At 35.7% G+C, this 19,210-nt stretch overlaps 1 protein-coding gene across 10 annotated transcripts in view; it reads right to left on the bottom strand.

The window, feature by feature from the left end:
• TRPC4 (transient receptor potential cation channel subfamily C member 4) overlaps window positions 1-19,210 on the bottom strand; it is a 238,833-nt gene that overhangs the window by 104,288 nt on the left and 115,335 nt on the right. For 9 of the 10 annotated variants that reach the window (XM_003270295.2, XM_012501951.2, XM_003270296.3 and 6 more), the window contains one exon: window positions 16,159-16,677. The exons of the other annotated variant lie outside the window; for it this stretch is intronic. In XM_003270295.2, the coding sequence (XP_003270343.1) occupies window positions 16,159-16,677 (519 nt within the window). The remainder of the gene's footprint in view (window positions 1-16,158; window positions 16,678-19,210) is intronic. 10 annotated transcript variants of the gene reach the window in all.

The following is a 19,210-nucleotide window of genomic DNA, read 5'->3' as shown; positions in this document are numbered from 1 at the left end:
TGAAAACAGTTCTAGAGTGGATCGTAGTGATGGTTGCACAATATGAATGCAATTAATGTCACTCAACTACACACACAAAATGGTTAAGATAGTAAATTTTATATTTGTATATTTCACCAGAATAGAAAAATTAAAAACAGAACAAAACAAAGCACAGTAGTCAGAGGCTGGCCACTCAGAAAGACTACCACAGAGAAAGACAGCTAATCCTCTGCGACTATTCAGATTTCCAGTGAAAACATTAAAGTGAGAAAGTTCTTGTATTTTGAAAATGCAATGGATCTCTAAAAATGTAGCAGATTAAGCCTATTTTTAAGAACATATTAGTATATTTTTACCTCAGGAGGTAGGTTCAGGGATGGGGAGGTTGTTTATTATTATGCTTTATTACTTACATATATATCACATATTTTCTTTTATATGTGATAAGTATCACATAATAATACTTTTTCAACAGCTTGAAAAAGCCTGCTGTTTTTTTTTTATAATTATTCAGTAAATGTTAGCAGCACTTCCCTCATGAATTCCTCTGCTGAGAATTTCCAAAAAAATTAAATGTTTGGTTAAATTAACTCTCTTTTCTGTAAATTTCCTATAAACTCCAGAGAAGTAGTTCTTCACTGTTTATATTAATTATACTTTAATTTTCAAGAGTCTAAACATTTCCGTTTTATATTATCAAAGCTCTTCGTACACACATACACACAAACACACACACACAGATTCATTTTAAATACTCACAAATAAGTTGGTAGGCAACCTTGATCTCTCTGAAGCTTAAGAAAGTAAAACAAGGTCTCCAAGATATTAAAATAAATGCCACAGTATTCAGGCATTAAATATGCATTGTATTTCTAAATGAATTCCCATATTCTTACTTAGAGAATTTTTACTTTGATTTTCCCACACTTCAGCCTGGAGTAGTTTTCAGGTTGCCCAGTCCAAAATTGATCAGAATAAGTATCTATAAAATGGCAGCTTCTTTGACATTAGCAAGTAAAGCCAAATAGTGAGGGACAAGACTTCAAAACTATAAAAAGATAGGTTTCTGCCATAAGTTTCACACAGGCCAAAAACGCTACTAATATGAGTGTTTAAAAATCCTAAACTTACAACCAGATGTCAAAGTATAATAACTGGGGTCTATTCTGAAGCTCTGAGTTATTAAGAGAAAAAATTCTATATATTTTGTGTAAAAATGAGATAATACACAACATGTTGGATCTTTAGCCAAATGATTTTCATCAGAATTTGTTACATTATAAGCAAGAAAATGTTGGCACTTACAATTTAGCTATTCGAAATAATCTATTATTAGCACTAATTTTATCCCCAATCTCCTTGGATAACAGACTTTCTTACATATTCATTCATTGTCTTTTCTGAAAATGGATGGCCAAGATTCTAAAACACGCAATTCACAGCACACAGAAGCATCAAAGACTGATGCTGCTTATATTTCCTGAGATATTAATAATTTTTTCTTAACACAAGAAGCTGTGAAAATTAAAACTCTTCCTCTAGAGTTTAAAGTGCTAGACAGAGACATATTGGCAATAGTCAATGAAGAAATGATAAAACATAAGTAAAAACAAAATGATAAAAGATGAGAAAATACATAGAAAAAATTAAAATGCTTCAATACAACAATATCTGTTATATTTTAGTAGCTATTACGGCTTCCTAGGCATTTGAACTTTAATCACACAATCAATGCTATGTGAATAATATTTTTGGCAATATTTGTTGGACCAGATGAATGTCAAACTCTATAAGAGATAAAAATGAAATGCAATCAATCAATATTATTTAAATTGTTTTATCAAGTTTTACATTAAATACTCCTTTCATTAAAATAGTTAAAAGCAAACAAAATGATTATATTTTGTATATGTTTGCCTAAATATTATCTAAGTAGTACGTCCCTTTCCCCACCTCCAAAGGAGCTAGCTACTATTTCTTTTTTCTTTTCCCATATAGCATTTACCTTCATTGTATGCATAGAAGGCCGTCAACAAAAGTTACATGAGAAGCTGTATTATTTTTTCCTCACCAATGGTCAAGTTATTCCTCAATATAAAATCTCTTAGAAGAACTGCCATCAAAGTATTATACAAATGGGTTGTTTGACTTGAAGAAAAAACAATGTAGCATTAATTCCACAAACATGTATTGAGCTCATACCTAATGTACCAGTGCCATTGTAGTTGCTGAAGACAGCAAAATAAATAAAGATTTCAGTTCTTGGATTCAAGGAGCTCAGAGTCTCATGAAGGGGAAAGACCTAAAACAATTAATTATAATATAATGTGGTAAATGTACATGCTCTATATATAGAAGAGGGAGAACCAGTCTAACCGGAGAAATGAGGGGAAATTTATTAAGACTCAGTTTTAACATCATGAAGAAAGAGTAGGATCTAGCCAGAGATAGTTGTTTTATTTCAAACTAATGAAACAATGAGATAATGAGTTGGGAAAAGTTGACAGCATTCTTGTTAAGAACTAAAACAAGACAAGGGTACCACTTTTACCCCTCCTATTAAACACAGTACTGGAAGTACTAGCAAGAGCAATTAGGCAAGAGAAAAAAATAAAAAGTATCCAAATTGTAAAAGAAGTAACATTAACTCTGTTCACTGACGACATGTCTTACAGCTAGAAAACTGTAAAGGCTTCACCAAAAAACTCTTAAATTTGAATAAATGAATTCAACAAAGTTTCAGTATATACAAAGCCAATGTACAAAAATCAGTAGCACTTCTATACACCAATAACAATCTAGCTGAGAGCAAAATCAAGAAGGCAATTTCATTTACAAAAGGTACAAAAAAATACTTAAGAATATATTTAACCATGGAGATGAAAGATCTTTACAAGGAAAACTACAAAACACTGATGAAAGAAACAGTAGATGACATGAACAAATGGAAAAACGTGCCATACTCATAGATCAAAATTAATATAATTAAAAATGATCTTACTGCCTGAAGCAACTACAGATTCAACTACCAATGTCATTTTTCGCAAAATTAGAAAAAGCAATTGTAAAATTCATAGGAAACCAAAAACAGAACAAAACAAAACAAAACAAAAAAATGCCCAAATAGTCAAAGCAATCCTGTAATCCCAACATTTTGGGATGCCAAGGTGGGTGGATTGCTTGAGCTCAGGAGTTTGAAACCAGCCTGGGCAACATGGCAAAATGTTGTCTTTACAAAAGATACAAAAATTAGCCCTGCGTGGTTGCGTGTACCTGTGGTTCCAGCTACTTGGGAGGCTGAGGCGGGAAGATCACTTGAGCCCAGGAGACAGAGGTTGTAATGAACCGAGACTGCACCAATGCACTTCAGCTTGCTCTACAGAGTGAGACCCAGTCCCAAAAAACAACGAGCCTAAGAATAAAGTCACTTCTGTTGCATTCTATGGGTCATGCAGGTAGCCAAGGCAGGCTCTGATTCAAGAGAAGGGAAATTAGCCAGCACCTCTCAATTTGCATTTATCTCTAATCTATCCCATCAAGCTTTTGGAGATGATGGATATAAAATAATCAAGGATGACTCTCAGATTTCTAACATGTGTAACTGGGAGTGTATTCTACTTTAACAGAGATGATAGAAGGACCAGACTTAAAGAGAAAGACGATGAGTTCTTCTTTGAAGAATAGGAGTTTCAAAAAATAATAAAGATAATATTGATCTACATATTTAATCATGATTAAATATCACAGCATTTTATAAAAACCAGGTTCCTTGGTATTGATGATCCTAGGTCTTTATGACTTAGTCTTTGTGTTTTTTCCTAATATCAGCTTCTGCCCACCCTGATTTATGATCATTTATTTTGTACTTACTATATTCTAAGTACTGTTTCAGGGATTGAAATTGCACTAATAATCAAATCAGATAAGGTGACACTTAGATACAGGTGGAGGAGGATAGACAATAAATAAACACACAAATAAATAAAATTATTTTGGATTTTTATAAAGGTTGCAAAGATAATAAAATCATGATATAAAAGGGAATAATGGGTGGGAGAAAAGGATACCAATGAGACTGAGTGTTCTGGAAGTCTTCACTGAGAAGGTGATAATATGAGCTGAGTCCCAACAGAGGAGCCATTCACACTTGCCCGGCAGGGAGAAAATGAGGGTAGAGGCCACGGGTTTGGAATGAGGACAGAAAGGTCACTGAATGTGCCTCCAGGTTCCATGCTCTTCTTTGCCTCCATGAATCTGCACAGAGTATTTCTTCCCCATATGCCTTTTTCTAACTTCTTCATCTGAATAAATCCTATTTTTCCACTGAAACTCAATTAAGGTGTTTTATTTTTAGGAAAGTCTCCCATAAAATCTCAAAGTTAGAAATAATTCCCTGGGCTTCAATAAGGTGGGTCTTGGAAATCTCATTTTATTATCTAAGCAAGAGCAAAATTCCAGGTTTTAGGAAACTTCTGAAAGAAATTTGAACTTGGCCTAGGGCTTGCTGTGTTCTCATTTTGCCATTCTTAGTCTTTGGAACCAAAAATACACCTTTTGTGGAATTATATTTAGAAACAGAGAGATCTCTGTGGTGGGAGCTCCAATCCCCTCTGCTAGCCTCCTCACGTGCTCTGTCTTAGCTGCCAGCAAGATTTCCAGCTTCACCCCAGTGGTCACAGAGAAGGACCACATGTTTGAGATGATGGATATGCTAATTAGCCTGAGCTGATCACTACACATTCTATGCATCAAAACATCACTATGTATCCCAGGAATAAGTACAATTATTAATTGGTAATTAATAAGATAAAAAGAGGAGAATCAAGAAAAGGGTAAAAAGAGGTTTCAGGGCTACATGTCCCGGAGCTGCCTGGGAAAATCACTGTTCATAGACAAGGGTGTGGAGAAAAATAACAACAACGTCCATCATTTAACACTGTATCAGTGTTGTGAAGAATTTTTTTTTTCAGCAAGCATTTACAAACAAGAAGGGGGCTAGCAAGGAACCATGGAGGATGGGCTTAGTTTGCTCCTTCTGTGCATGCCGAGGGCATGCCACTCCATGTTCCCTAATACTCTGAAAGAGAAAAGGGATAGGGTGTGAAACAAAAACCATAGAGCTATGTGATTGCTTTCCCTGTTCTATACCACCTAGAAGCCATCTGTAAGCACACAGCTTCAGAATTCAGCTTCAGAATCACGAACCGCCAAATTATAACACAGGCAATATCAATCCTAGAGAGTTTTACTGTATGTCTTTGTTTCTAAAAATTCAAACATAAAATAATTAACCTCTATTTAGAAAAATTGTGACTATACCTAACAGGGTCAAAGATTAATGAGGGTGAGGAATGAGTAAAAATGTTCCCTCTCATATGTATAATTTATGAGAACTCAAGCAGAAGTTTGTATTTCAAAATCAACAAAAGTTTCTTGAGAACTGTAACGTTTCACTTTCATAGACAATCTATTGGCTTTCTGTATTTTTCCAGGAAATATGTTGAATGGAATAAGCTGTTAAGGCTGTAACTCTAAAAGCTGGCAATTCTTGTGTTTTGTGCTGAATGACAGAGAAAATATGGGTCGCTAAATAATGGCCTAAGAGAAAATAACCTTGAAGTATAAATGTGAACATTTGTACAACAGAAACAAGAGAAAGCCTTCTCCATCACTGACAAACTACATGGTTGTATCTGAATAATTGAAACCTGATGATATTATTGCTAGCACTTTCTTGTCAATCATCATAGTCAGAAGTACCTGTTTTATGCTGAAAAGCAATTCATTTGAGGGCCAAGGAAAGATATCCAATACACAATGTAGTTTATCAGAGATATTATCATTAGCCTAATGTTTTTGATTGTTTTTGCCAAATGAAAGCTGCATCATAAAGAGCTGCTTATGTACATTTTCTCAGGTGAATAGAAGAGTACACTTCCTTGAAAATACATTTTAAAACATTTATTTAAAGCAGTATCAAAGTTTTTATATCTAATTTAAAACTAAAATTTGCCGTTTTATGTTTTATAAGACACACTTGTCACTTCTTAAACAGTGCTGTTTAAAAGGACAAATTTATACGATGTTTTGGACACACACAATTTCAAATTTAACTGTAGGGAAAAAAAAACACTTTCAGATAGGAATTAGAAGACAGTGGTTACATGTAACTTAATTAGCTGTAAAGAAACTCATGGAGATTGAATTCCAAGCTCTAAAAACCTAGTGTTAAATTAAATGCCTAATGACTTGTCATAGTTTCCTGAGCCAGTCTGAAAAGTACTGAATAGGCATTTGCTTCTGCCATTACAGAGTGGCAGGCACTGAAAGGTTTGGTCCCTAGGAGGGGGCTGGGGTAAAGCATTAGGGATTCTGTGATCCATGTTCCCTCTGCCTAGCAACAGCAGGTGTGTGCACAACCATGGAGAAAAGAGAGGCAGAGGCTCAGCAATCGGTCATTGAACATGCTCTACAGAACAGCAGGAGAGAAAACTAAGCTACAGGAATTCTGCTTTATATCTTTTTTCTACAGATTTCACAATTTACATTGCTCAGTGTAGTCTCATGTATGAAAATCCTTTCTATGAGTATAGCTAAGGTTCTGAGGTGTAGCAGTCAGGTTCAAAGGGTTCATAACCAATGCCTAAAATATATTTTAAATGCAATTCAAATGGGCAAGTTAATATCAAGTATGTACTACCCAATGTAAGTTGTTTTGAAAGCCTATAATGGGAAGAGTTACTAGGGGCTGGGATGAATTTATGTATTATACTTTTTTGGTGACAATATATATCTTAATATAAATAGTTTGGAGTACTGATTATATCAATAGACTTAAGAAAAAAAAACTTTTTTCTTTTTATTTTTGAGACAGGGTCTCACTCTGTCACCTAGGCTGGAGTGTAGTGGCGCAATCATGGCTCACTGCAGCCTCAACCTCCTGGGCTCAACTGATCCTCCCATCTCAGGCTCTGAAGTAGCTGGGAGTACAGACACACACCACCATGCCCAGCTAATTTTATTTTATTTTATTTATTTATTTTTTTTGTAGAGACAAGGTTGCAACGTGTTGCCCAGGCTGGTCTCAAACTCCTGAGCTCAAGCGATCTGCCTTCCTTGGCCTCCCAAAGTGCTGGGATTACAGATGTAAGACGGCACGCCCAGCCAAAACTTCTTTTTGATATTCAAAATAGTAATGTAACCCACAAGAAACAGATGAGTGTTTATAACAAGTATTAAAATGTTAAATGATGAAGCTAACACTTCCTACACTTTCTGCTGCATAGTATATAGTGGAATCATGTATTTTTCTGCATATGGTTAGCTTTTTATATTGAGGGCCCAGGAACAGAAAAAAAATAGTAATAATAATAATAATAATAATTGCTGATAATAATAGATAGCCACTCTTTCATGAGCAAATACGCCAGGATATATACTAAGCTCTGTACTTGCATTGTTACATTTCATCTTCACAAGGCAACCTATTTTAGAGAAGAGAAAATAGAAGTGCAAAGGATAAGTTGTTCAATACTACATCCTTGGTTAGGAGCAGAAAAGAGCACTATATCCAATTCATAGACCTTATTTGTTTATTTATTTATTCTATTTTATTCTATTAATTTGACAGGGTCTCATTCTGTTACCCAGGCTAGAGTGCACTGGTACAATCTTGGCTCACTGCAGCCTCAACCTGCCTGGCTTCAGGTGATCCTCCCACCTCAGCTTCACAAGTAGCTGGGACCACAGGCACATGCCACCATGACCAGCTAAATTTTTTTTTTCTTTGTAGAGACAGAATTTTGCTATGTCACCCAAGTTGGTTTCCAACTCCAAGGCTCAGCTGATCTGCCTTGCCTCGGCCTCCCAAAGTGTTGTGATTTCAAGAATGAGCCACCACAACCAACCTGTTCTTTTACTTTTAATATAATATTTTCTTTCAACTGCAGAGAGATGAGTTATTTGATACCAATAAAACATTTTCCCCACAGTTCTTATACCTTAGATGATCAGAAATTTACATGGAAGAAGATATGTCTATGGTATATGTATTAGGAATGGAAGGATTTTCTTTCTCTATGCCCTAAGCTACTTATCCCAGGGCAGGGAAAATGTCAATGTATGATCCCTTTCCTTCTACTTGCTGATCAACAGCCATCAATCATTCCTTGCCTGGTTGTCTTTCCATTCTCCAGGCCTACTCCTCCGTTTTAAATAGGATATTGATTTCCTACCTGACTCTTTTGTTTTGAAGATAGGGGAAATAAAGAAATGAAAGCTCTGAGAGTTCTGAGAAATGAGCAGGATGTACAGTAGGTAAAGAGGATGGCTTCTGGTTCTGGGAAGCCGTAATAGAATAAGGAAATGGCAGGGTGGACAGTGAGGCAAGGAGAAAGATGGGAAAAATTTGAAATAAGTTTCACGGGATGTCATGAATGCAAGGACTTATTGAAGCCAAATTTCTTTATGCAAAGTGCTATGTTTAAAAGCTGTCCAGGTGAGTTTGATAATCAGACACATTTGGGAGCCGTTGTCTTCTCTATCTGAGAGAGTCAAGGAAAGCTACAGAAGCTTGAAGTCACAGGTGAAACCCTAACCGATAATTTTAAGTAGGGCTCAACCTTGATTGCACATTAGAATTATCTGGAGAGTTTGAAACTTAAAAAGTTTCAAAGATGTGGTGAACATCCCAGATGTTCTGATTTAACTAGTTTGAAAGTGGAATATATGCAGCAACGTAGTGTTTACAAACTTCCCAGGTGATTCTAATATGATCCAGATAAAACCCATTGCAATAGATGAACAAAGGAATAGGGCGGACGCCAAGAGATGCCTGGTATAGCAGCCTAGAAGGGAAAATATCGCAACAATGTTATGAATGTTCCCCCTTGGCTGCAATACAGACTCTAAGCAGTGACGGTGGGCATTAAGAAAGGTAAAACTGAAAATTTAGGCAGAATCCACAGAAGACTGTTGTGGCAGTTGGACTTTATGTGATAGACATTACAATGCTTAACACAGAGCTCTTGTGCTCAGATTTGTGATGACCCAAACTGAGGGTTTCCCCGGGCTTGGGATTTTCAATTGTATAACTGAGAAGTTTTTCCTAGATCTGCCTTTCCAAAAAATAAAACAAAGCAAAAAACCTTTATTAGTGTTGTGAGTGATGTTTTGGAGGAGGTTAATATTAGAGGCAAGGTGTTCAACTGGAGAAGCAAAATGTGAAAACAAATAATGAAAAGAAAAACCAACATTTGCAATAAAGGAATGTTTCTACCATACAAAAGGGAAAACAATAATTTTAACCTGGGTATAATTTAAGGGAAGGTTTTTCAGAGAAAGTGGTATTTGAGGGGACACTGGAGGACATGAATCTTTTCAAAGCAGTTTAAACATAGAAGAAGCATAAGGGAAAAGGACATGGTAATTGAATCTCATTCAGATAACCCAGTGTGTTAAATAAGAAAACCAAACTAAGGAAAAGGCATTACCAACTTTACTTACATAAATGACTCAGCTGTGACGGGGAACACCATAAGGACTATGGTGTTTTCTCTCATGTTTCTCCCAGTAATCTCTTTGCTCTCCTTCTCTAAGAGTTATTTGATGTCCATGAGAAAAAGTCTCCATAGCATGAGATTTTTTTTTTTTTTTTTGAGATGGAGTCTCGCTCTTTTGCCCAGGCTGGAGTACAGTGGCATGATCTCGGCTCACTGCAACCTCCGCCTCCTGGGTTCAAGCAATTCTCCTGCCTCAGCCTCCTGAGTAACTGGGATTACAGGCACCCACCACCACGCCCAGCTAATTTTTGCATTTTTAGTAGAGACGGGGTTTTGCTTTGTTGGCCAGGCTGCTCTCAAACTCCTGACCTCGTGATCTGCCTGCCTCGGCCTCCCAAAGTGCTGGGATTACAGGTATGAGCCACTGCACCTGGCCAGCATGAGATTTTCAAACTTATTTTTTAAAAATTTTCATAACATGATATATTTTTCCCCAAATTATATATACTCTGGTATGTCATTTACAGGTATAATAAAATACGAAAGGTATATTTTAGACATCCCAGATTAAACAAGAGTAAAAATGGAGAAAAAAGATTCTAAGACCGTCAGTGGTTAACAATGGTCAGCTATGCTGTCAAATTTGTAGCAAGTGCCAAGGTCTAGCAAGGCTGCTGACCAGACACCAAAATCCACTGGATCTAAGAGGAGAAAGTCATTGTTTCCCAACACCACCCCAAGGTCCTTATGAGACAGCAAGGATGCAACATTATCATTAACTTATCTGTGTGATTTTTTTTTAAAGATGGGTAGGGTACAACCTTGAGGGTTAGTAATTTCAAAATAAAAAATATATAGAGAGAGATGTTATTGTTCCTCAACTACTAACAGAAGCACAAAATGGCATCTTGCTATAGATCTCAGATATGTAGATATCAGGTAAATCAAGAAAATGAGTGGTGTTTTTAATTTGTTGATTGATTTTTAATATGAAGTTCATATTGTAGTAAGATTGGATTTAAATGATTATTGCCTTTTTCAAATAACATTTGAATTAAAAACCTGTTGGCGTGATAAACTTATCAAAAAAGAGTTTATAAAATAAAGGCCATGATATACAGACAAGTAGGGTTCTAGGCAGTTTTAAGAAGACACAATCCACAGTGTCTGCTCTGTTTGTTATTTAACTGCTTTAGTACTCTTGCAATGCACCCCAACTCTCAACCAACGTGTCCCTTGGTTGTACTAAGGCTACACCCTATGTGCTTCCTCTGTCCCTACATTCTCCCCCACCTCCCCTGTCTCCTTTCTCACAGCAGTCTTGTTCCTTGCTTCCATATCAAGGGGTTTGAAATAAATCAAGAAACAGAACCAGCAATCTTGAGATTAAGAGAGCTTTAAGGAGCTGTAATTGTGGAACATTTCGAATCAATTTAGTTTACTATGCCATGGATAGTGTCTGATTGACACGAATCTCTTCACATTTTCTCCATTCCCCCAAGACTGGATAAACGGAAGGTTAGGAGGTCATGAGCAGAGGGCTGTTCAAATGTTGATTTTTCTCCTTCTTTAACAATCCCATTAATGTATAGGACAAAACCCAAATTAGTTCCAAAATTTAAGCTAATGTTGCAAAGCTGCTGAAATACCTTCATGAAAGGGAAAGGCAAATTAAATAAATATATGTGTATATATATATGTGTGTGTGTGTGTATATATGTATATCTTATGCTATTTACTATGTAGAGATTACTTTTCATTTTAGTTTGAAAAGCTATAGAGAGTTTGAATTGTAATGTTTTTAGACAGAAAAATCTATTTCCTTGCTTTTTATTTTTATTTGACATCTAGGCTACTCTGCCTTCTAATTAGTTACTTCACAGTATTGTCAATCACGTAACAAAAACTAGGGAAGGTCTTTGCTGTAAAAAATAGTTAATAAATGCATTAAGCTTCCAATTCACATTTAGGAATCTTACAAATATTAGGCAGGAGGAATGACTACATGGAAGTAATTTTAACTGCCACAGACTCTGCATCTGCAAAAATCATGCCAAAAACCAAGGGACAAGTTCTTTGTCTAAGACACATCCTCAGTCACACCTCGCCTTTATGTTACACACAGGGCAAGGATCAGTTTTAAGGGTATGAATACATACATGCTTTTTGTTTCCAGTTTCCTTTGTTATTATTCATTTAGATGATTGGCATTGGGATGGGAGTGCTTGGTCAGGGGAGCAACCTTAAACCTTAAACCTGTCCCATCGCAGAATGGTACTTGAAAGATTATTGTTTGACACAGAAACGTAAAAGTGGAGTGAGAAAGAAAGGAAAAGTGTTTTCACACTCTTTGGAGAAATCAAGTGCTTCATCACCACGTGAAAGCAAAGAAAACCTCATGCTGAAATGCAAGGCTTTCATTACAGGCGAGCTGAGTCATAAAATAAATTCATGTGCTCAACAAAACTAGGCTAGTAGCCTCAGTTTTCTCAGGTTTACCCAATGTTCAGGATGATGTCCGGGTGGAGGCGATATGCTGTGATGGTTAGAGCCAAGTTTTTGTAGTTAAGATCTGGATTTGCAATCTGGCCCCAATATTTAACAGAGTAAGACTGCACATTATATAGCCCTCTGTGACTCCAATTTTTTCATGAAAAAAAAAAAAACAACAACAAATAGTTCATACTTCAGAGGTGTATTTGGAGGTTTAATATAATAAACCACGTAAACAACTGAACCCAGTTGCTAAAATACATTCATTTTGAATTGATACAAGATGTTTGTTCTGCTAATATATGATCAATACAATTACAGCATCATCAGCCTAGAATTAATAGAAATAATAAAATTCTTCTTTCTATGATGCTGCTGCTTAGAAAGAATATATAAAATGAAAATGTAAAAATATCTATGGCATGAAATTAACACAGAGCTTTCTCTTTGGATGAGATTAGAGAAGTAACCAGAACAAGTCTGCAATCAAATCCTGCCAACATTAATTGTTTTAATATGTTGATTCATAAGGAAGCTGTTATTAGGAGATTAACCCAAATAGTGCAATTTATTCAGGCAAAGAAACATGCAGGGAACCATCCAGATCTAAGAGCATCTGTGACTTCATTCAGGTGCATTCATTACCAAGCACCTTCTGTATCTCAGGGGCTACAGTAGGACTGGTGAGTAAGATGGATGTGTTCCTGACACTGCCTAGAGAAGGAGATGGAAAAGTAATAACACAGTGCAATATAGGGTGTATATAATGAGGACATTTATCCAAGAGAGTCTATGGAGGGGTTTGCTTCATAGAATGCTCCTGGGGTGAGACAAGACGTGAGATGACCTTTAAAGAGTGGCAGGACTTAGCTATGTGAATGAAGGTTAATGAGAAAGCATTCCAAATCCTGAGAGATGGACTAAAGATAAACCTCAGACTTGTTTAGACCAAACCAAGGAAAACTTTTGGTAAGAAAGATATGAAGCAAGCAAGACATGCTAAAGCAGAATTTTCTTTAAGGCACATGATCTTACTAGAAAACCTTCAATATTTGAATTTAGTAATTTCTGAATAACCGAAGAATACATGCTGTAAAACACAACTTATGATTTTAAAAGGTATATATGAAAGTAAAATGTTATTCCTGAATTTTTTAAATAATGATATCAGTTATCCAGTGTTATTTTGCTTTGGGAAAATCTGCAATCCGAGAAAAATATGCTCTTTGATAGTAAATGCAAGCTACTCCGGAACAACTGTGTAAGAATTTCGTTTTCATTTTTTTTCCCATTGAAATCTGAAAACATTTTGAAAGGAAAAAAATCCCAATACAATGTCTTTTAAAACTGTATCTTTTGGGGAGGATTGCTTGAACCCAGGAGTTTGAGATCATCCTGGGCAACATAGCAAGACCCCATATCTACAAGAAAAGTATCTTTTAAAAAATAGCACTAATTCTTATTTTTTTGTTACATGCTATATTTTTTTTGCTATCTTTTATCTTGTATTATTAGGCTTTATCACACTTCCATAACTTCATATTAGCAAGAATACAAACATCTTGAGAGAAGTGTTAGAAATTATCAAATGCCTTCCATTGCTTTGCTTCTGACATACGGAAGATGGGATTAGAGTTCTGGCTTTTTCATAGGTTTTGACAATGAACCCACTTTTTATATTTATAACATATACAGAAGAACATAAGCAAGAAAACATGTTCAGTAAGGAAGAACATTTTCAGTGGTTCAGGAACAAAATGGAGAACATGTATTCAATGTTTTATTGTCTCTCCTAATAGGCTATAAGCTCTATGAGAGCAGAGACCTGACACCTGGGAATCCCAAATGCCCCGTGCATTGCCTGGAATGTGTTCTGTGAAATATATGTTGAAAGAGTTATTAAGGAAATTAATGCATGACCAAAGTGTATTAAATGTTTTGTAGGTAAAAATATAAATATAAATATGCAAGAAATTCAAATTACAATTGCTATCTCGAACAACTCTTTGACAGGAATTTGGCAGCTTCAGTTAATGCCGTATCATTGATAGCATTCTGTTATGAGGATATGGTAAAGGAGTTTATGGGTATTTTGTTCCCAGGCTTTCACAAAAGTTATTGTGGCCAAAGACGACGTTAAATCAGCTTCGATGCCATGACCAAAATGAGTGCAGAAAAAATAAATCTGAGTTCATTCACTGGCTGCAGAGAGACCTAAAGAGCAACAGGTGAGCAGAGCAGGCTGCTTCTGTGTTCTCTGTTTCATTTCATGAATTGTACATCTTGGGAACTTTATTCCAGTCAACATTTGTAGGATAATATTAACACTGAACAGCTATGGCATAAGAGAAAATCTTTGCAATCATCGTGTCGATTCTTTAAACCCCCTTCTCCAAAGAAAACCTAAAGAAAGCAAAGCATACTACTGTGCTAATATGGATCTTTAAGAAGATTTAGGCCATATCAATATTTCGATATCTTTCAAGTCTAAAGCCTGCAGTAACTTCTTATCTTCCCATTTACCACTTTGAACATCTTTCATCAATGTATCTTATCATTGTGTAGTCAAATTACTCGTTTCTTTAAAATATTATATCTCTGAGTCCAAAACATAAAAACCTAAGAAAATGAGTTAATACTGCTGACATGGACTCAAAATAGCAAATGTGATTTTAGAGTTAGAGGGAAAGGACACAAAAGAAGCTGTCACTTTAGTATTAAGGGAAAAGTTCATTTCACCTTGTTTCAGGCTCCCATGACAACCAGATTAGCTTAACTAACCACATGACTAGAGGAAGAAATTGAGAAAGCAAATTCAGGTATCTTGGACCTTGAGTATTTAGCGAGTAGCAACAGACAAAGCAGCCAGGGCTTACATGGGATCATCAAGGCCAAATTCCAAAGAAACTGAGCACATTTTACAACTCAGAAGTCTTACTTTTTCTCTTTCTTTTTTCATCTTACATAGCATTTCCAAGTATTGTTCTGAAATAGATAATTACTATCATTTAAGAGTGAACAGAGAACCAATATTTTCTTCAGATAGATGTAAACAGTCTTTTGAGAACTCACTCAAACACAAAGCAATTATGCTGGGCGACTAAGGGTAAGAGGTATGAGATTCCGTTATTTAATACAGCATTTTTAATATATGGAAATTTTACAAGAAATTTATTACTCCCCTGCGATGAACTTATTTGGTTTCTTATTCCTGACAAATCAAAAAAATGAGCAAGACTTGAGAAAAGTTTTAGCGCTTACATCTGCTATTGTACTAAATCTTTTATTTTATTAATGCTTTATAATAATGTATTTATTGATATAAATAAAACAATACCATATAATTTACTAAGAGTCTTCATACATCCACATATTTTACACTTCCTAAAAACCTATGAGAAAAATGTCGTCTATATATACAGTTGTCCCCAAGCATCTGTGGGGGATTGGCTCCAGGACCTCATGTGGATATCAAAATCCATGGCTGCTCTAGCCCTGCAACAGTTGGCCCTACGGGACCATGGATAGGAAAAAATCAGCCTTCCATATCTGAATGTTTCACATCCTATGAATGCTGCATTTTCCATCCACATTTGGTTGAATCCAAGGATGAGGAACGTGCAGATACAGAGGGCTGATTTTATATATATGTGTATATATATAATATATACATACTATATATAATATATACGATATACAATATATATACTATATATAATATATACTATATATATTATATATAGTATATATTATATTATATATCGTATATATTATATATAGTATATATATTTTATATATATATATAAAATTTCAAATATTAAATCCATTCAGCAGGTGAGAATACTGTAGCTTAAGGAAATCTGTGACCCCCTAAAGTTACAAGACTTATAAATAGCAGAGCCAGAAATCTCAGTCTGGACATGCTAAAATTCATTAGTTTTTCCATTACACCATAGTCAATATGTACATTTTAACACACAGGCCAAAAACATCAATTATTAAACCATTTATTACCACTCTTCAATGTGATTTATAATTATTAATCCAGCAGACAATAAATGCCATCCACTCACAGCTGAATAGAAAATGCTCTAAAATCCAAAACTAATTTTGTGAGTAGCAGTTTGCTTCACTGTGATTAAATTCTATGGCATTTTGATGGATCAAGTCTGGCAACACTCACCTCTTTCTGACGGTACTTAATGGCCAATTTTAGTCTTGCAAGATCATTTCCACTTTGTTCTTCTATGAGACTGTTGTCATCTCGGTAATTAAGAATGATTTCCAGTTCTCTGGAACTTCTCGTCTGATCCAGTAGGTCCTTAGCAAATTGTTTGCACTGCCGTGACAGCTCTTCATACTCCGACTTGAATTCATTTTCCACCTTGCTCAGTTCCTGAAGTTCCCAACTTAACTGAAAGGCTGTGAGAAAAGGATCTTCGCTCGACAGTGCAATGAGAGAGGGACTGGCCAAGGCCTTGTAGATGTTGAGTCTGGAGCGTGAATGACGGAGGCTGTCCACATCTGAACTGGACACGCATTCCACACAGTTACAGCGGACCTCGTGGGGTCGAGGCACTGAGACCCCTTTCTGAACCAAGAGTTTTATTATCTCATAATTATTTGTATGGGCTGCCAAAATGATTGGTGTAATGTCTGGAGTGAATTCAGAGAACTGCTTATCAAGGAGTATAGGAGGCACCTAAAAAAAAAAAGGTAGATGGTGATGAATATTTATTCTTTCGTTCAAGCCTGTGAATTTCATACACCATGCTATAGCAATATGGAACAGGGTTCACATGTCCTTGGCCAGTTTTTTTTTTTTTTTTTTTTTTTTTTGTAGGAGAGATACGGCCTTTTCCCCTACGAAAGACCAGACAAAATTGGAAAAAAAAAACTTTCCAGTATGATGCATTATTATTTTTTTAATCTGAATTATGACATTTTACAGCATCTTAAAATAGGTGGTTATGGAAACTCTTTACTTGATGAATGTCTTTCTTTCTTTTAAATAAGCCCAACTTATTTTCCAGCTGACAGTCTTTTCTTTGCTTTCTCAGAAATGTTGACATCCAAAATAATCAAGAAATACACTCAAAAACAGCTAATGATTTGTTTTAAACCCAAGCTCTTTCTCTGCAGTAGATGTCCTTTAATTCCTCTATTAGGTTTTGTCTTTTGTTTGTTTTTACTGTGTTTTAGCTTCTGCTTTCCTATCATTCAGCTTAGTGACTAAACGTGGCAGCAAAAATAAGTGGGCTGGCCTCATGCTTCCTCTTTTCATCTGTGCTTTTCTGGTATATTTTCCAGATGACAAGAGGTGCTCCATAGCTAACACTACTGTGAGTCAAGTCAGCAGTGTGAATTCCACTGAATCAGGCCACCAATGTGTTTATGCATGAATTCCTTTGGGTTATACTCTAGGGATGGTAATGATGAAAATAATAATAGCCGCTATTTAGTAAGCATCTGCTAGGTACATTAACCCTCACCCTTTATTATTCACATTTTATGGATGTAGTTCCTCAGTGGGTAAGTGGAAGGCCTACAATTTGACCCGCAATTTCCACATACTTTAAAGACTTTATGTAATAAACACAGGTTCACCTGTCTGACAACCAACCCTGAGTGAATTGCACTGCACTATGTTGCTTTAGCACTTTTAGTTTAATATTTATTTTTGCTGGCACAAAGCCATAGAGGCATTTATGAAAAGTAAATGCTACATAAGGGCAGTTAAACAGGCATGGCAGAAAAAAATGATGACGCACGTCACATTGAAATATGCTGCTGGAAAAATGAAGGAAACCACAAAAGGATCAGAGGAAAACCATGTGGAGAAAAACGACACTCATGATGACACTTCATTAATCCTACTTTTAAATATAGGTACATTTTTATATGTGGACAGTTACACACATTTTAAAGTCCTCTGGCCATATAGGATATCCATCGGTTTCATGAGAAACACTACAGATAATAGGAATGAAATTATCTATTTAAAAGGTCCTTTACAGAGGTATGCAATTATTTAATAGTGAAGATGGTAATAAACACTTTTTGAGATGTGCTTATGAATACTAGGGTGACCATACTGCCTGTTAAGATAGTGTTTTACATTTGTGCACTTTGAGGCTGCTATGAAGGTAAATAAAGGTTCCTTGGTCACAAGCACTGCAATCTCGTGTCAGTAAATCTGATAACCAAGATGGTTCTTAAGTGATTAAGGTTTGGGAAATGGTTTCAGTGTGCATCTGTCTGACAAAGTGAGAATACACGTCCCAGGTGAGATGGAGTGGGACAACTTGATATTTCATCGTGCTGTTCAGAATGGTGCAAAATTTACAACTTATGTATTATTTCTGGAATTTTCAATTTAATATTTTTGGACCACAGTTGAGCATTGGTAACTGAAGCTGATGAAAGTGAAACCTTGGATATGAGGAGACTACTGGACTTTTAGTGTTTTCTGTGGCAGACAATGAGGGAAGACAAAAAATGTAACTAAATAATTTCCCATATTCGATGTATGTTTAAGTGAGAGATGTAATTTGAAGGCAATTTCTAGATTCTGTACAATTTCATCTTGGATTTCAATGCTTTTTAAGCTGTTAAGAATTTCAAATTTATTAACCATAAAATATATCTTTGTAGAATATTGCAGAAAATTTTATTTTAAAAATAAGTTTAATATATCCATACTGAATAGCATATTTTTTTCAAAAAAAAAACAGTGTAAAAGTATTAAAGAGAGATATAGTAAGTTTATTAAAATATGTGAGAATATACCAAGAATAAATCTGCTGTTTGAGTTTTAATACTCAATAAACCATTGCATTGGTTTGTTGAATGGTCAATTGGTTGGTCAGTAATGATATGGTTTGGCTTTGTGTCCCCACCCAAATCTCATCTTGAATTGTACTCCTCATGTATACAGGGATATAGTTGTTGAGCAGCGATTGGATCATGGAGATGGTTTCTCCCATGCTGTTCTTGTAATAGAGAGTTCTCACAAGATCTGGCTGTTTGATAAGTGTCTGGCACTTCCCCCTTCTTGCTCTCTCTCTCTCCTGCTGCCGTGTAAGATGCGCCTTGCTTCCCTTTTGCCTTCTGCCACAATTATAAGTTTCTTGAGGGCTCCCTAGCCATGTGGAACTGTGAGTTAATTAAGCCTCTTTCCTTTATAAATTACCCAGTCTCCGGTACTGTCTTTATAGAACAGTGAAAACGGACTA

The sequence above is a fragment of the Nomascus leucogenys genome, chromosome 9 (assembly GCF_006542625.1).
Source record: "Nomascus leucogenys isolate Asia chromosome 9, Asia_NLE_v1, whole genome shotgun sequence".
Classification (NCBI taxonomy): domain Eukaryota; kingdom Metazoa; phylum Chordata; class Mammalia; order Primates; family Hylobatidae; genus Nomascus; species Nomascus leucogenys.
This window is presented reverse-complemented; position numbering and strand designations above follow the sequence as displayed.